Source organism: Ziziphus jujuba, chromosome 1, assembly GCF_031755915.1.
Source record: "Ziziphus jujuba cultivar Dongzao chromosome 1, ASM3175591v1".
Taxonomy (NCBI): domain Eukaryota; kingdom Viridiplantae; phylum Streptophyta; class Magnoliopsida; order Rosales; family Rhamnaceae; genus Ziziphus; species Ziziphus jujuba.
The window spans coordinates 33,703,639-33,726,110 of record NC_083379.1 but is presented as its reverse complement, the minus strand read 5'-3'; the positions used below and the strand labels follow the sequence as shown (position 1 = coordinate 33,726,110).

At 25.8% G+C, this 22,472-nt stretch overlaps 3 protein-coding genes across 7 annotated transcripts; 2 read left to right on the top strand and 1 right to left on the bottom strand.

The window, feature by feature from the left end:
- The first annotated feature begins 10,944 nt into the window (after positions 1-10,944).
- On the top strand, positions 10,945-14,467 carry LOC107404145 (chaperone protein dnaJ 49). Of its 4 annotated transcripts, none has more exons than XR_009639401.1 (3): positions 10,946-12,493; positions 13,694-13,820; positions 13,979-14,467. XR_009639401.1 is itself a non-coding variant. In XM_016011094.4 (3 exons), the coding sequence occupies exon 2, from the start codon at positions 11,388-11,390 to the stop codon at positions 12,480-12,482; it is 1,095 nt and encodes a 364-aa protein (XP_015866580.1). In that variant the 5' UTR covers positions 10,947-11,110; positions 11,339-11,387; the 3' UTR covers positions 12,483-12,493; positions 13,694-13,954. The 4 variants fall into 4 exon arrangements, 3 of the variants coding, with proteins under 3 accessions (XP_015866582.1, XP_015866581.1, XP_015866580.1); XM_016011094.4 differs by lacking the exon at positions 13,979-14,467 and having other exon boundaries at positions 10,947-11,110; positions 11,339-12,493; positions 13,694-13,954; XM_016011096.4 differs by lacking the exon at positions 13,694-13,820 and having other exon boundaries at positions 10,945-12,493.
- Positions 14,080-16,791, bottom strand: LOC107404146 (uncharacterized). 2 transcript variants are annotated; one of them, XR_007242059.2, is made up of 8 exons: positions 16,644-16,791; positions 16,384-16,496; positions 15,974-16,045; positions 15,761-15,796; positions 14,995-15,040; positions 14,703-14,871; positions 14,507-14,564; positions 14,080-14,310 (listed from the first exon to the last, which is right to left on the bottom strand). XR_007242059.2 is itself a non-coding variant. In XM_016011097.4 (8 exons), the coding sequence occupies exons 1-8, from the start codon at positions 16,780-16,782 to the stop codon at positions 14,260-14,262; spliced, it is 603 nt and encodes a 200-aa protein (XP_015866583.3). In that variant the 5' UTR covers positions 16,783-16,791; the 3' UTR covers positions 14,080-14,259. The 2 variants fall into 2 exon arrangements, 1 of the variants encoding a protein (XP_015866583.3); XM_016011097.4 differs by having other exon boundaries at positions 14,784-14,871.
- A 1,997-nt stretch (positions 16,792-18,788) lies between these two features.
- LOC107404143 (uncharacterized) lies at positions 18,789-21,075 on the top strand. The gene is made up of 5 exons (XM_048481522.2): positions 18,789-18,949; positions 19,063-19,183; positions 19,301-19,404; positions 20,557-20,688; positions 20,792-21,075. The coding sequence occupies exons 1-5, from the start codon at positions 18,947-18,949 to the stop codon at positions 20,816-20,818; spliced, it is 387 nt and encodes a 128-aa protein (XP_048337479.1). The 5' UTR covers positions 18,789-18,946; the 3' UTR covers positions 20,819-21,075.
- The last annotated feature ends 1,397 nt before the right edge of the window (positions 21,076-22,472 follow it).

The following is a 22,472-nucleotide window of genomic DNA, read 5'->3' as shown; positions in this document are numbered from 1 at the left end:
ATTATTTTACAATGAAATTTCATATATGGATATGCGTTATTGTATAGAATTTTTGTATGAAATATTTTTAATAATAAGAATATCTTTTACCTTATATTTTAGAAATTTAAAAGAAAGCAAATAAGAATGTCAATCTCATTATTAATTATCATAAATAAAATGTTATTATTTTACAATAAAATAAATATAACAAAGAAATAAAGATATAATGTATAGATTATACAAATAAAGGCATCAATCTCATTATTAATTACCGTGTATAAAATCTTATTATTTTACAATAAAATAAATATGACAAACAAATAAAGATATTAATATATAGATTATAAAATATTTTTTAATTTTTTACTCTAACTATCTTTTTATTATTCCTAATTAATTTTCTTATATTAAATCCTCATCATATTATTTAATTATCTTTGAAGTTATTATTATTATTTAGTCTATAAACACGTTTATACCTTGTAAGATAATTTATTTATAGTTACATATATTTTAAAAGATCAAATAAGGAGATAAATCTTATTATTGAAATCTATCTATTAATGATATTAAAATTCTATTTATTACATATTTATATATGGATATGTATTAGTGTATGGAATTTTTATGTGAAATATTTTTAATAATAAGAAGGGGAAAATATGATTATTTTATGGATGAGTTTTTTGGAATATTAATTAATCATATTAATAGCCATAAATAATAAGAGAATGAAAAATGAATTATATTTTTTATTTTTGAGGGAATTCAAAAGAACTTCATGATGACATGTGACAATTCTATTTACTGATTATTCAATTTTTATATTAATATACCTATATATATATATATATATATATATATATATATATATATATATATATATATATTTGATATACATATATATACATACATATATACAGTCCGTTTATGGTGCGGATGATCCTCATGCGGACCACAGTATTGGTGACGGTTTTTTATAGTATTGGTGACGATTTTCTAAGAAACCATCATTAATACTATGAAAAACCGTCACTAATACTGCGGTCCTCATGCGGACCGTCCTCACCATAGAATTTCTGTACATATATATACCTATATATTTGCTCCCCAATTATTGAAATTTCAATTATTAATTCTATATGCACTAATTAGTTGATATTAAAAATTTCAAAAATAAATTTGTTGTACTGCATATTATTACTTGATTTTAGAAAAAAAAATTTAATGATTTATTTATTTCTTAAATAGAATATAGGTTTCCAAAGCTGGCATGATAAGCTATCAAGGATTTTTGTATAATACGAAAAATAATTCAATTTGCAAAAAACAAAAAAAAAAAAGTTAAAAAAATTAATCTTTAATAATAATTTTTTGTTATATTATTAAAGTTATTATCAATTATGGATTATCATACTTACACAGTGGACGGATGGATGGATGGATGGATGCAGGGAGAAATTTGATATGGTGTATGCAGATAAATTCATGATTAATGATTAATCAATTATGATCTTTTAATTTTCTCCATTTTTTATAGAAAATTTACATCCTTTTTTTTTCTTTTCAAATGTTAAATTCCATTCAATTGAATGAGGAAATTCAAAATCTTTTTTTTTAAATAAATAAATAATTAATAAAAAAATTGATATAATAGGTAACATGGAATAATCTCATATGCACTACTGACAACAAATATATAAACAAAAATTATATAATGCCCACTTAACTTTGACTCAAGATTTAAGTTGATTCTCAAAATTTTTTTAACCAATGTCCACATTTTGTATGATGTCAATCAATCTGCTTTTGCTCCAAAATTTTGGTTAGAATTAGGCTATCTTGAGTGGACAGTATTGAAATTGATTATCATTTCTCCTTACTTTATATGTTATATTATATTTTACTTTATTTAACATAATTACAATATACCTTTTGTAACAACCTATATAATATATAAAAGTAAAAAAGTCAATAAAAATTTTTACCACGTATCATCCTCATGTTTATTCTATTCCCTCTAAAAACATTTAAAAAATTAAAATTCAAAAATAAAATTACTTTAAAAATTCTACAATCTTAAAATCATTGCCATATATTTTTTTATATTCATTTTATTTCCTTCCAAAGGCATTATAAATAATTAAAATTCAGATATAAAATTGTTTAAAAAATTCCACAATCTTAATAAACTTGAAAGGAATAATTTAATCTTGATTTTTTAGAAATTTTCATAATGTATGGGCATTATCAAGATTTGGCTATAAACCTTTGTAATAACATGTACAACGATTTTAGCATAATTTATATAAATAATATTTCCAAAAATAAAAATTATATGATCTTCGTAAAACTTAGAGTAAAAAATTTGATTTTAATTTTTGAAAATTTTCATAATATGTGAGTATGAAGATTTTATGTTTGGTGATGGAATAAAACTTAGCAAGAGAAAAATTTTTCTCTCCTTATTTGGTTACTTTTTAAATTTTTTAAAGATTAGGTAAAAAAAAAAAACATGTATATAATAAAATATATTTTTATTATTAAAGATATTTCATACAAAAACTCTATACATTAATACATATATATATATATATATATATATACAACAAATGAATTCTATTATAAAATAATAAGATTAATATATGGTAATTAATAATGAAATTTATCCCTTTAATCTCTTTATCACAAATTTAAAATGGATTATGCATTTTTTTTTCAATATTTTCCAAAAAATGCTCATAATGTACTTATATATATATATATATATATATATATGTATACATATGATAAGATTTAATTAACATCGATTAATATAAAATCAATTTTATTTAAAAGGTAGATTTTGTATTTAAAAAGTATAGCTAAATACTTATAATGTAATAAAAATTGCACAACACTAATGACCATTAATTTGATTTGTGATTATGACTGAGTTGATTTTTGTGATTTTATTCAATTTTGAATCTTAATTATTATTTCGTGCTGATTTTATTTTATTAACAAGAATAATAATATTTAATTATTTTTTATAATTATATTATTATATTATTATATTCTTAAATATAAAAATGGATAAATTCAATCTGGAATAATAATTATTAAATTTAAATTAAATTGAAGAATTAATAATTATTTATAATTTTAATAATAATAAATTTAAAAAAATATTTTTTTAAAATATCGATAACCATATATTGAACACAATAAAATATGGTAAGTTATTAGACTCACGAAATTCCAAACTTATTTTTTAATTATTAATATTATAATTATAATATTATAATATTTTTATAAAATTATATATATTTTTCATTTTAATATATAATAGATTTGGACTTAGAAATGAAGGAATAAAAATATATATTTTATTATTATAATATTTTTATGACATAAAATGTATTTGTATATTTATTGTTTGCTTAATTGAACATATTTTAAATATTTTTAGATATATAAAAATGGTTATATGGAAATGAATAAATATATTTTTTTATTTAGACATAAAAAACATAATATCATAAATAATAATTGTCAAATATAGTAAAATAAGATTTATTCTTATATAAAATAGATTTATTTTTAGGAATGAAGGAACAAAAATATATATTTTTATTATTATAACATTATATATATCATAAAATATATTTGCATATATATTATTTTTTTAATTAAACATATTTTAAATATTTTTACATATACAAATATGGATATATGAAAATTAATAAAAATATTTTTTTATTTGAATATAAAAAAGTATAATATCATAAATAATAATTGTTAAACATAGCAAAATAAGATTTATATTCAAAAACAATTATTTGATCTTATTTTATTTACTAATTAATATATATTTTTATTATTATATTATAATATTATATAATTAATTGAAAAAAATATGAGATTTTTTTTTACCTTTATGGTAATACTCAAAAATTATATAAAATCAATTTTATTTTGAAAAAAAAATAATATATAGTTTTTATTAATATTGATAATATATATATATATATAAATTCCAATACATGTCATCATATGAATTTAAGTTTTCCTTCAAAAATATAAAAAAAATTCATTAATTATTATTAGGTTGTTAAACAATAAATGAGATTTTATCCTATCAAAAATGTATATATTTGATTTTATTTATTTTTGACAAAATTAACCATGAAATTAATGAAATAAATATTTTATTATGAATATTTTATATATAATATCGATTGGTATTATGTATATTTGATTTTATTTAGTTTTTGTAAAATTGATTGTGAAAATTATAGAATGAATATTTGCTTGTGGATATTTTATATATAAAATCAATTAATATTTTATATATTTAATTTCATTTAGTTTTGGTAAAATTAACTGTGAAAATTATGGAATAAATATTTGATTGTAGACATTTCATATAGAAAATCAATTGATATTATATATTACAATAATATAAATATATATTTATATTTATATATATATATACACACATATAATATTTTATATAACAATAACTGTAATATGATTATTTGTAATTATTTGTGTAAGCATTATATGAAAAAAATATATATACATAGTTTTGCCATTAAAAAATTACATAAATAATGTTTTGTTTTATTAATAGAAAAAATTTGAAATATTCTTTTTAGAATATAATTGTTAAAAAAAATAATCTCTTTTTTTATTATTTATGATTGTGTCGAAATATTAATCAGTATCAAATAAAATAACTATTTAAAAATATAAATTTTTTGCCGATTGTATTTAAAAATATATATTTTTATTATTATATTAGATAATTAATTAAAAAATATATTTTTTTTTACCTTTTATGGTTGTACCCAAATACATATAAAATCAATTTTTATTTTCAAATAAATTTTAAATAAATAATATATATATTTTTATAATATTATATATATATATATATATATATATATCTATATATATATATATATATATAATTTTACTATAATGAATATTGCCATGCACATTAAATGTTAGCCATAGTCAAATTATATGTAATATTAAAATAAAATACATACAACACATCATAAGTTATGTATAATTTGATGCTTATCTATATCATAATATACAAGTCGACAGATATATTAGTTAAACTATTTATATGTGGTATGTATATATATATATATATATATATATATATATCTTTTTAAATCTAAATTATTGTTAATTAGATTATAATAATAATATCAATAATAGTAAATATAATTAAATTATATTATAAGGATTTAACATAGAAAAATTAGCTATTTGCAAAGAATCCAAAAAAATATTTGAATTCCATAGATAGTAATATTATATAAATAAATTTGAATTTGAATTAAATTATATAAATACTTTTGAATTTAAATTTAAATTTGAATTTTACAAGTGGAAAAAATTCAATAGGTAAATATTTTTTAATTTAAATTCTATAAATAATTTACTTTATAAGGTAAAAATATACTTATAAGATAAATAATAATAATAATAAATAATTAAATTACATTATAAGTATTTAATGTATAAAAATTAATTATTTACAATAAATTAAAAAATATATTTGAATTTGAATTAAATTATATAAATGCATTTGAATTTGAATTTAAATTACATAGATGGAAAAAATTATATAGAAAAATTTCATAGATGAAAAAAATTATATAGGTATACATTTTTAAATTTGAATTCTATGATTGAATTGTATTATATATAGAGATCAAATTTATAATTCTTAACAAATTTTTATAGTATACATTGAAAAAAAAAATGAAAATATAGTTATTAATAATAAAACTTTTGAATAATTTTTTAAATATAATTAATTATTATAGATTATTTTTAAAATCATTTGTTATGGTTACACATGCCGTGTATCGCATAGGAGTAGATAGTAGTATAATATATAAAAAAATAAAAGTCTGTGCCATATGTCATTCTCATATTCTTCTAATTTCCCTCCAATATCATTAATAAAAATAATTATTTTTTATTCTTTTTATTATTTATGATCCTATCAAAATATTAATGAATACTAAAGAGAAAAGTATGATATTTTTACCTTTTATTTGTTATATTAAAAAATATATGTTATTATTATTATAATATAATATAATGATTGAAATACTATGAAATTTTTTATTTTTTATGGATGTATCCAAAAATATATTACATCTATAATAATAATAATAATAATAATTAAATTATGTTGTAAAGATATAATATAGGAAAATTAATTATTTGTAAATAATCAAATAATATATTTGAATTCTATAGATACAAAATATTATAAAAATACATTTGAATTTAAATTTAAATAATATAGATGAAAAAAATAATAGGTAAATATCTTTTTAATTTGAATTACATAAATAAGTTATAATAATAATAGTATAATAATAATAACAATAACAATAAATATAATTAAACGATATTATAAGGATTTAATGTAGAAAAATTAATTATTTGCAATGAATCAAACAAAACATTTGAATTTGAATTTGAATTCCATAAATGAAAAATATTATGTAAATATATTTGAATTTGAATTAAATTATATAAATATATTTGAATTTGAATTATATGAATGGAAAAAAATAAATAGGTAAATATTTTTTAATTTAAATTCCATAAATACATAACAATAAATATTTTTTAATTTGAATTCCATAAATACATAATAATAATAATAATAATAAATATAATTATATTATATAATAATGATTGAATATAAAAAAATTAATCATTTTCAAGTAATGAAATAATATATTTGAATTTGACTTTCATAGATAGAAAATATTATATAAATACATTTCAATTTGAATTAAATTATATAAATACATTTGAATTTGAATTTGAATTTCATAGATAAAATATAAATAGGTAAATATTTTTAATTTGAATTACATAAATAAATTACCTTATAAGGTAAAAATATGTTTATAGGATAAATAATAATAATAATAATAATAATAATATAATTAAATTATATTATTAGGATTTAATATAGTAAAATTAATTATTTGTAAGGAATTAAATAATACGAATTTAAATTTGAGTTCTATAGATGGAAAGATATAAATATATTTGAAGTTGAATTTAAATGCTATAGATGGAAAAAATTAAATAGGTATAAAAATGGTATGTATATGAGAAAAATTAGATAGGTAAACACTTTTGAATTTCAATTTCATAATTGAATAATATTATTTATAGATGTTAAAGTTTTAGTTCTTGACAAACTTTTATGATATAGATTGAAAAAGAAAATATTCAAATGTATTTATTAACAATAAAACTTTTAAATAAAGTTTTAAATATGGTAGGATGAGTTGATTTTATTAACCAGATCAATGCTAAACAAGACGTAGTGAATGTTCAAAATTCGAGTCTCAAGACTTTAGAAGATCCCAAATTCTGATGATAAATCAGATATTAGTAAGGTGAAATGATTTTACTAAATCAAAATGTTTTTTTTTTATTTTATTTCATTTAACATATTATGATTATTAATATTATTATTTGTTTGAATATATTTAATTTCTATTTATTATTAATTTGTTGTTTTAGATTATTTTAGATTATTTTTATAACAAATAATACATATAATCTATTTTAAATTTTTGTATGTAAATGTGCATATAATATATAATAACAGTAAATATTAAATATTATTATTTATGATATTACATATATTTATAAATTTTTTATATTATGTATAAAAGTAAAATAACTAGTAAAATTTTTTTCAGATGTCATAATTATTTGAATGTAATTAGTTATTATAGTTTATTTTTGAATTCATATATTATGATAATACGTATCGTGCACAGCACGGGAATTAATGTTAGTTACTTCCTAAATATTAATTAATTTTCATTTATGTAGATTTTCATTACTTTTAAAAATATATTCTCTTAATCAAGTTAAAAATAGGATAATAAATTATACAAAAAAAACTTTGCATGTAAGAATATAAAATATTAATAAATTATGAAAAATATATACAAATGCCATTCTTTAGTTAATAAGAAGAATTACATCATACAATTCATCAAATAAACTACTTTAGACACTATATTGACATTACATAAGTATAAGTCAATTAATCATTAATTTGAAATTTTAAAATTTAAAATTTGAAAGTGTTAACTTATATAAATTTTTTATTTCATAAATTATGAAATTAACTGCTAATTTTGAATGTTTATTAATTTAAAACTTTAAAATTTTTAATATAAGACTTTTTAAACTTTAAAATTTAAAATTTAAAAATTTAGATCATATAAATTATTTATTGACATTATTTGCCAATAGTAAATAGCCTATTAATTTAAAATGAGCAATTTCAATGCAAAGCTATTCAAATTTTAAATTGTATATGCTATTATATTGATTTTTTAATATTGATAATTAAAAAAGATCATATAAAAATATCAATTACGGTATTGAAATGTTAAAATTTAAAATTTGAAAATTTCTATCCGTAAAAATAATATTATTAATCCTATAACTTTAAGAAAAATCTTTTTAACAAAGTTAAAAATTAGAATAATAAATTATATACAAATATTCTCCTATTAATAAATTTAAAAAATTCAATTACCTTCCATTTATGTACGGTTAATATTACGATTGGTAGTAAGTTATATTTATTTCATTTAGGTTTTAAATATGGAAAAAAAATATAAAGATAACTAATTATTTAGAGCATGCCAAAATATCCAAATTACATTTTTTTTTCCTCCTAAATATTCAAATTATGATTTTTAAATAGTAATAATAAATTTGAAAATTAAACATGTAATTAAAAAAAATGAATAAAACTACTTTTATTTTTTGGGATGTAATAACTGATTCTGAGTAAGGCAAATAATATTTTTTTGAAATAATAATTATTTTTGGAGCAAAATAAATTTTGAATAAGGCTAATTATTTATTTTGAAAATAAATAACTTTTTTTTCTTGAATAAACGAGGGCATAAATAGGACTAAGTTTATAATGTTTAGATTAAGAAAGATAGTGACCATACATGATCGTTGTTAAAATAGATTCAAATAACGAAAGAAAAAACTTTGATTTGGACTAATGACTTAATTTTAGGAATTGGAAAAAATTTTCATTCTTCATTTAACATAATATTTGTATCCTTATCAAGTTTTGAAGGTTTTCATCTCTAAATAGACAATAAAGCAAATGATCTTTTAGCTATTGATAAGTCAGATATACAACTATTAAACAATATTTTTTTTCTTAATTTCAATTTTTATTATAAAAAAAATTAAGGTTATTTTCTGTTGTTGACTAAATTTATATTTAAAATCCTCTTTGTTACAAGGCATTTAAGAATATTCAGGTTGTTTGTTCTTCAGAAATTAGTACAATCACCTAATTTTTGTTATATTTCTGTTGCATAATTTTTATTATTATATTATCATATTTTATTTATTTTTCTAATTGAATTTAGAATGATATGCCCATACCCACTAAAAAAGATGTTCAAATTGTTTGATTTTTGCAAAACTATCAAAAATATTAATGAAAATTATAAAATTGATAATAAATTTAGACTTTGAACTTTATTTATCAAAAGTAATATAATAAATTAATATAATTTGATTTAAATATAATTAATGATTATATATTATTTTCAAAATAATAATTGTAAGTACATAAATACACTTTAAGTCATCTATAATATATATAATATTTAATATTATAATAATAAATATATATGTATATATATTTTTTGATACAACTAATAGAAAATAAAAAATTTGATATTTTCAACCAATTCTTTCATTTCACATCTAAATCTACAATATATATGTACACGCTCTATGTCTATGTATGTGTGTGTGTATATATATATATATATATATATATATAATGGTTATAATAATAAAAATCTAGATTTTTTGGTACAATCATAAAAAATAAAATATCTCATACTTTTTCAATCAATTATTTTAATCTGGAACCATATACATATAGATGCATTTTATATCATATATAAGCAATAAAAGATAAAAAAAAAATTTACATTTTTAAATAGTTATTTTATTTGATAATAATTAATATTTTAATAGAATCATAAATAATGATGGAAAAAGAAAATAATTTTTTTATTAATAATTTTGGACAGAATTTAAAAAAGTATTATAATAATACATGATAAATTTTGTGTACTGACTATTTTGTTTTTATATATTATATAGATTGTGATCAATATTTTTGTTTTATTTTTTTTTTTTAATTTTTTGGTGAATGATTGTGGTCACCTCAGGACACCACGATTCACAATTTTGCGCTCCTCCAATGTGAAAGTATTCACGATTAAAATAACCATCTCACTTTAATTCGAGTTGATCTTTTGTTCTTTACTCGCACTTTAATTCGAGTTGATATTTTATTCTTTTTATGAATTATGCTTTTCCTGGTAAAGGGCTAAAATAACATAAAAAAGAAATCACATAGGACTACAAAGATATTTCCCACTAAATTATAGGAAATAATTATTTTCTACCACATTTTCAATTGTTATGTTAAACTATAAATTAAACACTTAAAAACAAAACCATAAATAAATACTTCAAATTTTACTTTATAGAAAAATCTAATTGAAGAAATAACAATGCTAACTATGTACCAATTCGCTCTAACAAATAATAATCTGTAATATTTTTCTGATAAATAGACAAATATGTACTTTGAATAAAGAAAAAAAAAAAAAACTTATCCTAGTAGAAATTGTATTTATATTTTTCGCTATTGAGCAAAATAAATAAAAATAAAAAAATAAAAAACAAAGGCGTGTTTGGCTATTCCCAAAACTTTAGTAAACATTGATACTCCTCAAAGTATGAAATTCAACAAAGAAATGAAGACGGTGACCTTTCAACCTCCTGGTCCCAAACGCGACTTAAAAATAAAATAACACATGTAAAAGGAACTAAAAATCCACTCAATACGGGTCTCGCGTTTTCCCCAAAGTCCCAAAATCTCTCTCATTCTCTCTCCTCTCCCTCTCTCTCTCTTTGGTCTGCCCCAAATCCCCCAAAAGATGAAACCCTAAAAATTATTTGATCAATCTTAAAATCCCAGAATCAATTTTTACACCGATCCACCATATCCGTAAGTTCACTCTCTCAAAAATTACTTTACCAATTTCATTTTTTTTTTCTGATCGCAAAGTTCGATCTTTGTTTTTTCGCTTTTCGTTCAATATCGAAGAGAAAATTACTTCTCGATTCAGAGATTGTTATTATTATTTTCTCTGATGGGTAGGTGCTGATAAATTTCAAATTCTTTTCTTTTGCCCCCGAATTTTGTTTTTTTCGGGGCTTTCTCGGATTTTTTTAGGGCTTTTTTTTGTTTTGTTTTGGTTCTTGTTTTTTTGAGAGCCTTTGAGATGGATGGCAACAAAGACGATGCTGTGAAATGCTTGAAAATTGGGAAAGAAGCTTTGGAAGCTGGGGATCGTACTCGTGCCCTCAAATTCATCTCCAAAGCTCGCCGTCTCGATCCGACTTTACCCATCGACGATCTCTTATCGGAGATTCAAAAAGAATCCAACGGTAAATCGGCACAGGATGCTGATGGGTCCCCCAATGGACCATCATCAGGGTCTTCTCCATCTAAGCCGTCCGATCAACCTTCGCTTCGCCATAGAACTTCGTCAACTGGGCCTTCATCATCATCGGCAGCGACTTTTACGGAGGAGCAGATTTCCATTGTGAGGGAGATTAAGAAGAAGAAGGATTACTACGAGATTTTGGGGCTAGAGAAGAGTTGCAGTGTAGAGGAGGTTAGAAAAGCATATAGAAAACTCTCTTTGAAGGTTCATCCCGATAAGAACAAAGCTCCGGGAGCTGAGGAGGCCTTTAAAGCTGTATCAAAAGCTTTTCAGTGTCTCAGCAACGAAGAGAGTAGGAAAAAATATGATCTTGTTGGGTCTGATGAGCCCGTTTACGAGAGACGCGCAGCGAACCGTGGACATGGGTTCAATGGGTACTATGAAGCTGATATTGATGCAGACGAGATCTTCAGGAATTTCTTCTTTGGAGGAATGGCTCCGGCGACCCAGTTCAGAGGTTTCAGTTTCGGAACTGGAATGGGACCGATGGGACAGAGGGGAGGTGGTGATCATGGTTCTGCTGGGTTCAATGTTCGGGCATTGATTCAGTTGCTTCCAGTGCTGCTTGTTCTGCTTTTGAATTTTCTGCCGTCTTCGGATCCCATATATTCATTTTCTCGATCTTATCCTTATGAGTACAAGTTTTCTACGGAAAAGGGTGTTGATTACTATGTCAAATCGACCAAGTTTGAGCAGGACTACCCACCAGGTAGTAGGGAACGCATTGTCTTAGAGCATAAGTTGGAGAGAGAATATTTCGGTATTCTCTCACAGAACTGTAGGATTGAGATACAACGTCGTCAGTGGGGAATTACACGTGAAACACCATATTGCGACATGTTGCATAAGTTCGAATCGAGGGCTCACTGACTTAAATCGAGGTCAAAATTTATCCTGTTATGTTTTGTTTTAGATGATGTAAACTTCTGCTTTGATTTAAGGATTTTTTTTTAAGCGATATCTTACAGGTCATGTTGTTCCTTTATCTGCCTTTAACACATATTATGAGCGTTGCAATACATAATATAATAACTTCACAAGATGTCAATTATATATACATATATATTCAGAATTTGAATATCTGTGTTCAATGTTACGCTTATACTAAGTTTTTAAGTTTGTGTTACTATGTGGTGTTTGGTTTTTTTATTTGTTGAAGTGGCTCTAGTTATGGAGCTTAGATTGTTTGATTTTTTTATTTGTTGAAGTGGCTGTAGTTATGGAGCTTGGATTGTGTAAAGAAAAATGTTGATGTTATAGCACACACTGTGATCAAATGCAATTCATTAGATTTTCCTCGTTCTCACTATTGAAATTGCCTGGTTTTTGAAGGCTAGATTAATTTATAATATCTTTTCCCTATCATCACTAACTATAATTGCCTGGTTTTTGGAGGCTGTTTTCATATGGTGGTTGTGTCACATGTCTAGTGATGAGCAGGAAGGTTCAGTTAGGAAATGGTTAAGGCGGTATTGTATGTTTGTGAAAGTGAAATATCACTAATAGAACTAAGGCAGCAATGATGATGATTTTCATTTATGCTTGCCGACCTAGCATCGAGTTTTTAAGGTACTCATATTGCTACCAGATTAACCAGGTCTCAATATGAGCTAGAACTGCTTCAACTCAATTAGGGGAGTGATTAGATGGGTCACAGCCAGACTAGTGATTGGTTTGATATGTCATAAAGCGATGAATGGAATTTTTTAAATCTACTGACAGCCAAATGCTAGGTAGTACTGCAGTACTATTTTATTGCGAAGCAATTAATGATTTCTCAAATCAAATTTTGCTGCGGGTGAGAATGCACCAAATTTTGTCCTTGGAAGATGGTTTTTTCAATGTTGCTTTCTGATGGTCATCTTATGTGTAGGTAACAAGTATTTAATAGACATCAGCCCTTGAGATTGGCATATATTTTCTAACATAGTCAAGTTCTGTTTTCCATATAACTTATGTGGTTGGCTTTTCATTTTGGAATCTACAGTCCAAATATTTATGGTTTTTAAAATTTTTTATATGGTCAGTGGCTAAAATAAGCGTAGGATTTTGTGTTCAGGGTCTGTTTTCTTCTCTTGCAGAATGCTTGTCTGGTGATAGTGGCTCAAAATTCCCTGATCTGAAGACTGCAGGAGGAAGAAGGAAATTGCACAAAAAGACGGGAGGATTATAATAGTAGTAAATTAAAGGAGTGTTTTTTGGTTGAAGGTTGACTTTATTCGTAACCTGAATGCATATCTTATAATTGCCTTATTATCTAGGAATCACAATCTGTAAAATTTTTTGTGATATATATAACTTATGCTTGGGAATAAATTTAATACGTTGATGCATTAAGTAAATGCTGAAAACTCCATATCTTTCAGGATGGCAGGTCCTGTTCGATTCAGTATAAATGCTGAAAACTCCATATCTTTCGGGATGGCAGGCCCTGTTCGATTCAGTATATCTTTGTATAAAGCATATAGGATGTACGTTGTGGGGTTCTCCTGGGTTCTGGAATATCATTTGGTTTGTATGCAATTCAAAGTTTGGTTACATTGTGGTTTACAAAGAATACAGAGGATCATCAATACAAGGACAGTGATGAATCGTATACAGCTATTATGGGTCAGGAAAATGTCTGTAAATTTTAAAAGCTGCATCTCTAATTCCTTGGGGAAATAAGTAGCAATCCCAGTGTCCCAAAGAGTATGTACTGCAGAGGACATAAAAAAACGAAGTGAATGCCAAAACACATGAGCGTCTGCTGCGAGTGATAGTTTCATTTCCAGCAGTGCTGTAGCTCCAAGAAACTTTGTTATGTTTTTTAGAATGAAGGATAAATACAAAAAACAAAAAATTTAAGAAACTTATGAATTGTAGTGTCATAGGATAGGATTGCTGAAACAGACCTTGATTATAGGCTTCTCTGTCATGATAATGGTCACATAACCAAAATATGGCAAGTACCTGCAGTGTGCAAAGGAAGATTTTAGTAACCTCATGCTGGGGTTTAGAAGGATAACTGCCAGATTTAGATATTGACACATTTAGGAGAACGAGCAAAATTTCCTATGATCATGTTAAAAGTTTAACTGTTTGTATTACTATGATCTAAATTATATGGAAGAATTTTCCTGGTTGTGCACCCAGGTTGTAGTTCTCAGCGGTAATTTATTGCTGACGTACCCAACTGCTCTACCCATGATATGTTGCGGTTCCAACCAATCCTGGCCATGAGCATACAAAGCTCTATCATCTAGGTGGTTACTATCTCCTGAAACATTTAGTAGACCAAGAGACGGTGAGTGCTTTAGAACAAGTAAGAGCTATAACTAAAACCAAACATGGAAAAATCACCAAAATCTTCGTACTATATAGAGATTTAAGTAGATGGTACCTTTTGTGAGAAAGTAACTTTCATCAGTATCACGCTCCTCATGAACCTACCACCGAAGAGAATTAGAAAAAGGTTGTCAATAATAAACAAAATCAAACAACATTATGCCTTGCATAATGAGCTTTACTAGCTTGATTAAAATATAGATCATCAACCATATATACAGTGGAGATTGGATAGATGCGTCACGTATATCAGGATTTAGCACTTCAGATTACCAGTACGTTGACAAAAACTGTTACAACATTTGGCTAATCATTTCAAGAAGCTAGACAGTGAGACTGAAAGTTTCAATAAGCAATGGAAATTTCATCCATTTAGACCAAAAAATCTATAGCACTGAGATTTATTTTATTTTATTTTCTCTCCTCCTTAGCTGCTTCTATTACCAACCTTAACACAACAGAGAGACTACACTGCCAATGAAGTTAAAAGCTTGCATGTCAAATGGTGTTTTGGTACTCGAAGTAAATAGAGATATAAATTATGGCTAGTAGCTAAAAACATGTTATCAATCAAAATTGGTTTCGAGTTTACCCCTCTTTTATGGCTTTTTTTTCTTCTATAATTAAATTTTAAAATTGCTAAACATTAATTTGTGTAATTCCCATTATTTAAATACATATACTTACACAGGAAGAAACGTGTGAGGAAAATATTCATAAAATAGAAGACATTTGAAAGGTCTTAGTTGCCATTATTGAATAGTTGACGGACATAAAATTGATTGGATAAAGAAGAAATGAGATAACTCCAGAATTCATACGCGGATTACTCGATGGACAATTGGAATTTCTCGATCCTGTGACAACATGAAAAAAATAAGAGTAAGCTTCACCAGAGATTAAAAAAACGAAACCAAAACAAATTGTAAAAAATGGTAGGTAATTAGTAAGTAAGATATATATACTAAAAATCAGAACTAAATAATAAGAAGCAAATGGAAGAATCAATAACATATAATTGGACAGAAACATACTTTTACAATGAACACTAAGATTTCGCCCGCACGGATTGGATCCTTACTCATATGCAAGAACAGAAGGTCACCCTACGTACGAATAGTTAAATTAAAAAAAAAAAAAAAAATCGAACATCAAAAATATAATTATGAAACAATTAGTAATGAGAATGGTATGTAAGAATTTATATCCTTAATTATGCTTGAAAAACCAGCAGCAAATCGAACATTATAGATCAAATAATCCCCCCTGCGGCAATACATGCATTTCGTATTTGCAATTTTGTGAAATCAAATATTCGGAATTTGGTTTCAACAAGCATATAAATATTTGGAGTTCAATCGAAGAAGCAGATCAATGAAGAGTATATGTGTGTTTGATTGAGCAAGAAATTAATAAATTCAGCTTGATTAATTAATAGACAGACCCTTGAAAAGCCAGGTTCCATGCTGCCAGTGAGCACAACCACAACAGGAGATTCACACCCAGTCATGCACATTAACGCTTTCCAAATCATCAATGCTGTTGCAACTGATACCCCTGCAAAACCACCAATTAACCAAAACCCACATTTCTTCCCCAATTAATTACCCAAACCTTATGAATAATGTGTGTATATATATATATATACATGTGTTATATATGATCGATGATTGGGCTGTATATATATATATATATTGTACGGACCGAGACTGACGGCATGGGAGAGAGTTTGTCTGATCTTCATGGACTTGAATCCCATTTCCTCCTTCTCTGCAAAATTCTGAAAGCTCCACAGGCTGGACTTGGACGAGCTCTTTTTCTTTCTTCCTAAGTCCCTAACCATTTTTTTGACTTCAACCAATTCTTCTATACCATACATATATATATATATATATATTATATACGCACACCATTTTTTATTTTTACTTTTTTTTTTTTTTTCCCCCCTACGAATATCCCAAAAGGTGCGTGGTCGTTCAAATGGTTTTTGGACACGTGGATTTTGTGGGCCCACATAAAAAAATATATGATACGAGTAAAAAGCGAAAAATGCTCTTTGTTTTATTTATTTATTTATTTTTTTGGTTTGTCTAAATGACTCGCTCTGCAATAATGAACCACAACTTTTCGTATTCAGTTGTTTACTTCTCATCGTTGACCAATTTGTCAATTTATATTATTTTTCTAACAGTATTTACATGCTTGTCTTGTTCAAACTTGTATTTAAATTATATATTTGTTAGAGTTAGTTATCTGAATTCTTGTTGATCCAACCTGGAAAGCTTGCGGTGCGACCTATTTGGTGAAATTAATTTTGGAAAAAAATTTGGGGCTCTGTGGTGGAAGCGGAGGTCTTGGGCCGATAGGCCCGAGACCGTAGCCCACCACTGAGCCCATCGGGGTGCGGGGGCAGCGCCCCCACGGTACGGACCTGTTCAATTTTAAGGTGTCTTCCGTACAATATATATTTTTTTTATGCTTTTGGGGTTTTTCGGCTGTAATTGGGGTTTTAGGTTATCGCGCAATTTTGCTCACCTTTTGTACCAATTTTTCGATATTGGATTTGCTTCTCCCTATCCGTGATTTTTTCCGTCAAGAGTTTCCACGTAAATTGTGTATTTGTTCTTCGCTTTTTTTGTTTCTGTTGCTATTTGTTTTTTTCTCCCAATTCCGTAACAATATTAAATTAGAAAAGTATAAATTAATGATTTATAAGCTATTTATTGGAAGAAAGATGCATACACATTGCTTCCTACTTAATTGAAAGAAAAAAAAAGAAAAAAAAAATCTTAATAAGTAAGAAATATGTAGACAGGTCCATATTCTTATTCCACATTAACTAAACATAAAGTTAGTTTTTACTATAATTACCATAAATATCTTTTAAAATTTTAGTCAAATAATTTTATTTGTAATCAATGCCAATGGTTACATAGTGTTTAGCATTTTAATTTTTGTCTTTTCAGAGATTATAATAAATTCAAAACTAAAGAAATGATGGGGACATAACTCCAACCTACAATTTCAAAGGTGTAGAAAATAGTATTTTTCTTTCATATCTCACTTCATATAGAACAAATAAATAAAAATTCCATCAAAGATAATCTAACAAGATAATCTAATGACAAAATTATTGTTTTTTTCAAATAAAAGTTTTGAGCTCAAATTTCCACTCCAATGCCAAATCAAAGAAAAGGAAACATACAATTTTTCATTTTATAATATCAAAAAACATAAAACTTTTTAATTTTCAACAAATGAAAAAAATTTAATATTTTAAAAAATTATTTTCATCGTTTCCACTTTTCTTTCTTTTTTAATCCTATCCAGCCTTCCTAATATATTTCCTTCTACAAAACATAAGTCCATTATTTCAAAGGAATCTATAAAGAAGAAACCTTTTTTTGAAAAAAAAATAAATAATACTATCGATTTAGATATAATGGCTGACCTTTTTCGATTTTTGTTATCCATTTTTATTGGTGATCTTTATTTAGGCAGCCTATAGTGGTTTTTTTTATTTATTTATTTTTTTAAGTATTTAGATAAAGAAGTTTCAAAAAAATATTTGAGAGTTTTGAAAAAAGAAATTAGAAAAATTCACGTAATTGGATTTGTGGTAAATTTACATAATAATATGATAATTTGTATCGACTGAAAAACAACATAATCTAAAACCATGGAGGTTGAACCCATTAAAATAGTGTTATAGCATTTGGTATCTAAAAATTTGGCAAGCGAACATGGGGATTTTGTACTTACAGGGGTGCGTACGGTGTATTTGGCAATGCATATAGACGCTCCCGCCGTGACTGGGCCAAGTTATGTCTGTCAGCCCATGAACGACCCAAAGTCCAAAGAGTAGAACTATAAAAACAGACGCCGTTTGCTATAAATGTCCCTCCTCGAAGCTTTTTCTGTCACTTTAAGTTAAACCCTAAATTCAGTGTTGGAAAACCCTAGCCCCCTCTCTTCCTCTGTTCCAAGTTCCATCGTCGCCACCAAAAATGGTACGCTTTTTTCTCTTTCTCTCACTGTTGGTTTAGCATTCAATTTACTTCGTTTCCTCAGAGAGTTTGTGGGTTGATTAATTAGGGTTGTGATATTTGGCTCAATTTTGCAGACTGGAGAAGCTGTGAACCCGAAGGCCTACCCTCTGGCAGATGCCCAGTTAACGATAACAATCATGGACCTTGTTCAACAAGCTGCCAACTACAAGCAGCTCAAGAAGGGTGCTAATGAAGGTATACTCATATATATATATATATATGTGCGATTTGTGCGTGGGGTTTTTTAACCATTTTCTCTTTTCATGTAATTATATAATGATATGAGTATATTGTTTTTTTCTTTGATTTCAGCGACTAAGACATTGAATAGGGGTATCTCCGAGTTTATTGTAATGGCGGCGGACACCGAGCCCCTTGAGATCCTTCTTCATCTTCCTCTTCTAGCCGAAGATAAGGTAGTTTTGTTTTTTTGTTTTTTTCGGGTTCCTGACTGTCTTGTAGTTGGATTGTGGCATTGTGTGTTTTGTACATTGTTTGGTATAAATTAAGCATGCACATGGCTTTTTTTTTTTTTTTTGGGTTATTTGTTTGGTTTTGTTATTCGTGTTCTGTTTTATCCTTTTAGATGGTATGAAGTTCACTCTTCTGACACGATTGCGTTTTTGTTATGATGAAACAATTTATTTTTAATGAATTGCAACTTTTGCTGCTAATTTATTTTGATGAAACAACATTTTTTATCTTCAATATGCGGAACCAGATTGTGAATGGCGATTTTATTATTTAGTTGTCAAGATCTTGCAGCATGAAAGGGAAAGGGAAACTAAGTTTCTTTCACTTTTGGTCTATGGCTAAAAGATGTTGCAAGGTTTTTGTTTCCTTGTATTGTATGGCATTCATCAAATTGTAGACTGTTGGCCCTGTTTGAACCTAAACCTGTTTCATCCTCTTTTTTTCCCGGAGTAGCATTTTCTGGCTTGTAGTTTTGCAATGGATTTCTTCCAACTGATGCCTTGTTCCTGTAAACTGCTTTGTGATTTAGTGATTTGTTGAGCATTGGCAAAATAATTTGATAATGCTTTGCATTTGCCTGATGGCCAGACAAGGCAAATGATGCCTCCTACTCATATTAAATTATTTCATGATTTTTTTTTATTTAATTTAATTATCCTAACAAAGCCTGCATACCAGACTATTGGATTTTATTCATCAAAAATCTTTCTTACGGGAAAGAAGCACAAAATAGAAAAGGAAATACAAATTGTCTGCTTAAATCTTTTGAGTACCTCAGTTTCTGAGTATTTAATAATGCACATATGGAAAAATAAGTCATATTATGCTGTTTAAAAATATATTACATATGAATCTAAAATTTTATTCAATTGCTAAAATGGTATATTGCTGGCAACATGCTCTTAAAATTGTTGATGCCGTTTCCTTCTGGGTGATCTGTTTCTCATGCCAAGGATGTGCTATAATATTTTCTATCTTTTTTTTTTTTTTTTTTTTTTTTTTTTGGGTGTTTTGTGTTTTGAGCTTGCCTTGTAAGTTATGGGTAATTTACTATGACATTAGAATCTTGTTAATCTGTTTCTTTAATTCTGCAGAATGTACCCTACGTATTCGTCCCATCTAAGCAAGCACTTGGACGGGCATGTGGTGTCACCAGACCGGTGATTGCCTGCTCTGTTACAACAAACGAGGGAAGCCAATTGAAATCCCAAATACAACAACTCAAGGTACTTCGCTTTATGGTTTGTTAAGCTTTGACAGTTTTATCGTGTTGTGCGTTCTTGGTTCTTAATCCTAACTTGAAATTTTTTTTTCTATTGTAACCTGCAGGATGCCATTGAGAAGCTCCTGATCTAAGTGTACTTATTGCATATTCAGTGTGATAGGCCTCGTGGATCAGTGGTCACGCCCTTGGAGGCTTTGACTGATGGAGTTGTTGTTATATTAGGGAAAGATTTTCACTTTTTAAGTTCATGAATATTTTTGTTAGTCTTCAATGTTGGAAAGAATACTTTAAAAATTATATATGCACGGGAGTCGAGATGAATGGTGCGATAAGCTACTTTTATAACCGGATTAATGCGATTTATATTCTTGTTTGTTTGCTGTTTCAAGATTGTGATTAGTGCTATGTATTTTTCTCTGATATCAATGGTGGTTCTTGACTCTTGAGTATAAGCGGGAAGATCTTTTTACCTTTTATCTGTTTTGGCTGAACTAACCATATGTGGCTCGTAGTTGACAGCTTTTAACTCTTATTTTTAATTTTTTAATTTTTTAAGTCTTGTTTGCTTTAGAGGCGTCTTATATATGTGTGAATTCGTTTGTGTTTTGTTAAGTTCATAATTAAGTCAATTTAATTTGCATTTCAATAATATCAACTTGATCAATTCATTTGTGTCGGTTTTATGTTAAAATATGTTACACAATTAATTTAAACAATATATGTATTTTTATTGTATGATAATATACTTAAATTCTAATTACTTAAAATATATGATTCCCGTACTAGATATATATATATATATATATATATATATATATATATGTATGTTATATATTTTTTAATCATCTAAAATATATTCTAAATTTTTTTTTTTGGCTAAATTCATAGAAAAGATATCCCTTGAAATACAAAAAAGGTAATAAACACGTAAATCTTTAATTATAAAATTAGTTATTCTATTGCTCTTATCAATCATGTGAAATAAGCAGTTTGACTTTATCACAAACTTATTAGTTCAAAATAAAAATAAATTTTATGAAACAGTGTTCAATTAATTGCGTCACCTTGGTGACATCCTTTCTTTGCCTGCTCTCCTTTTGCATTTACCGTTTTCGTGTGTCCTGTAAAAACCACCTCTTTGTTCTAGTTTTTGGTAGGTCCTTTCGCGTTCTGTCGGTTGTATTGTATCTATAGATTTATCTGCTAGTATTATATACACAACAGAAGCTTAATCGAGATTGAATAAGATGTGCAATAAATTATATCATTATACATAAGTTTATTAACCTTTAGCGTAGAACTTTCCAAACTATTCTCTAAGCGACAAATCTGCATGTGGGCGCATCTGATCACAAAAGAAATAAGAAGATTAATCTGAAAAAAACTATTAAAAAAATTCTGAAACTCACAGTTTCTGTTTTTCTCTCATAGTTTCTGTTTTTCTCTTAAGGTATTTTATTTTCTACTGATATTCTAAATCTCTAGAAAATAATAATTTAATCTTATTAACTGGAGGCTAGTAAACAGTATATTTATAGACTCCTAACCCTAATCTTCCTAGGGTTTAATAACACCTTGGGCCCAATTAATGGGCTCCTTCTTGTATCAATTAAATGGGTTCTGTTAATTAATGAGCTAGTTTGGGGATCGTACGGCTCATTAGTAATCAAGTCTCTTAATCATGGATTAGCTTGCTCCAAGAGCATTAATCCAACAATCTCCCACTTGCTCTGAGCAAGCCTTGGACCGTGATCTTATCTAGTGCTATTCCACTAAAAGCCCAGA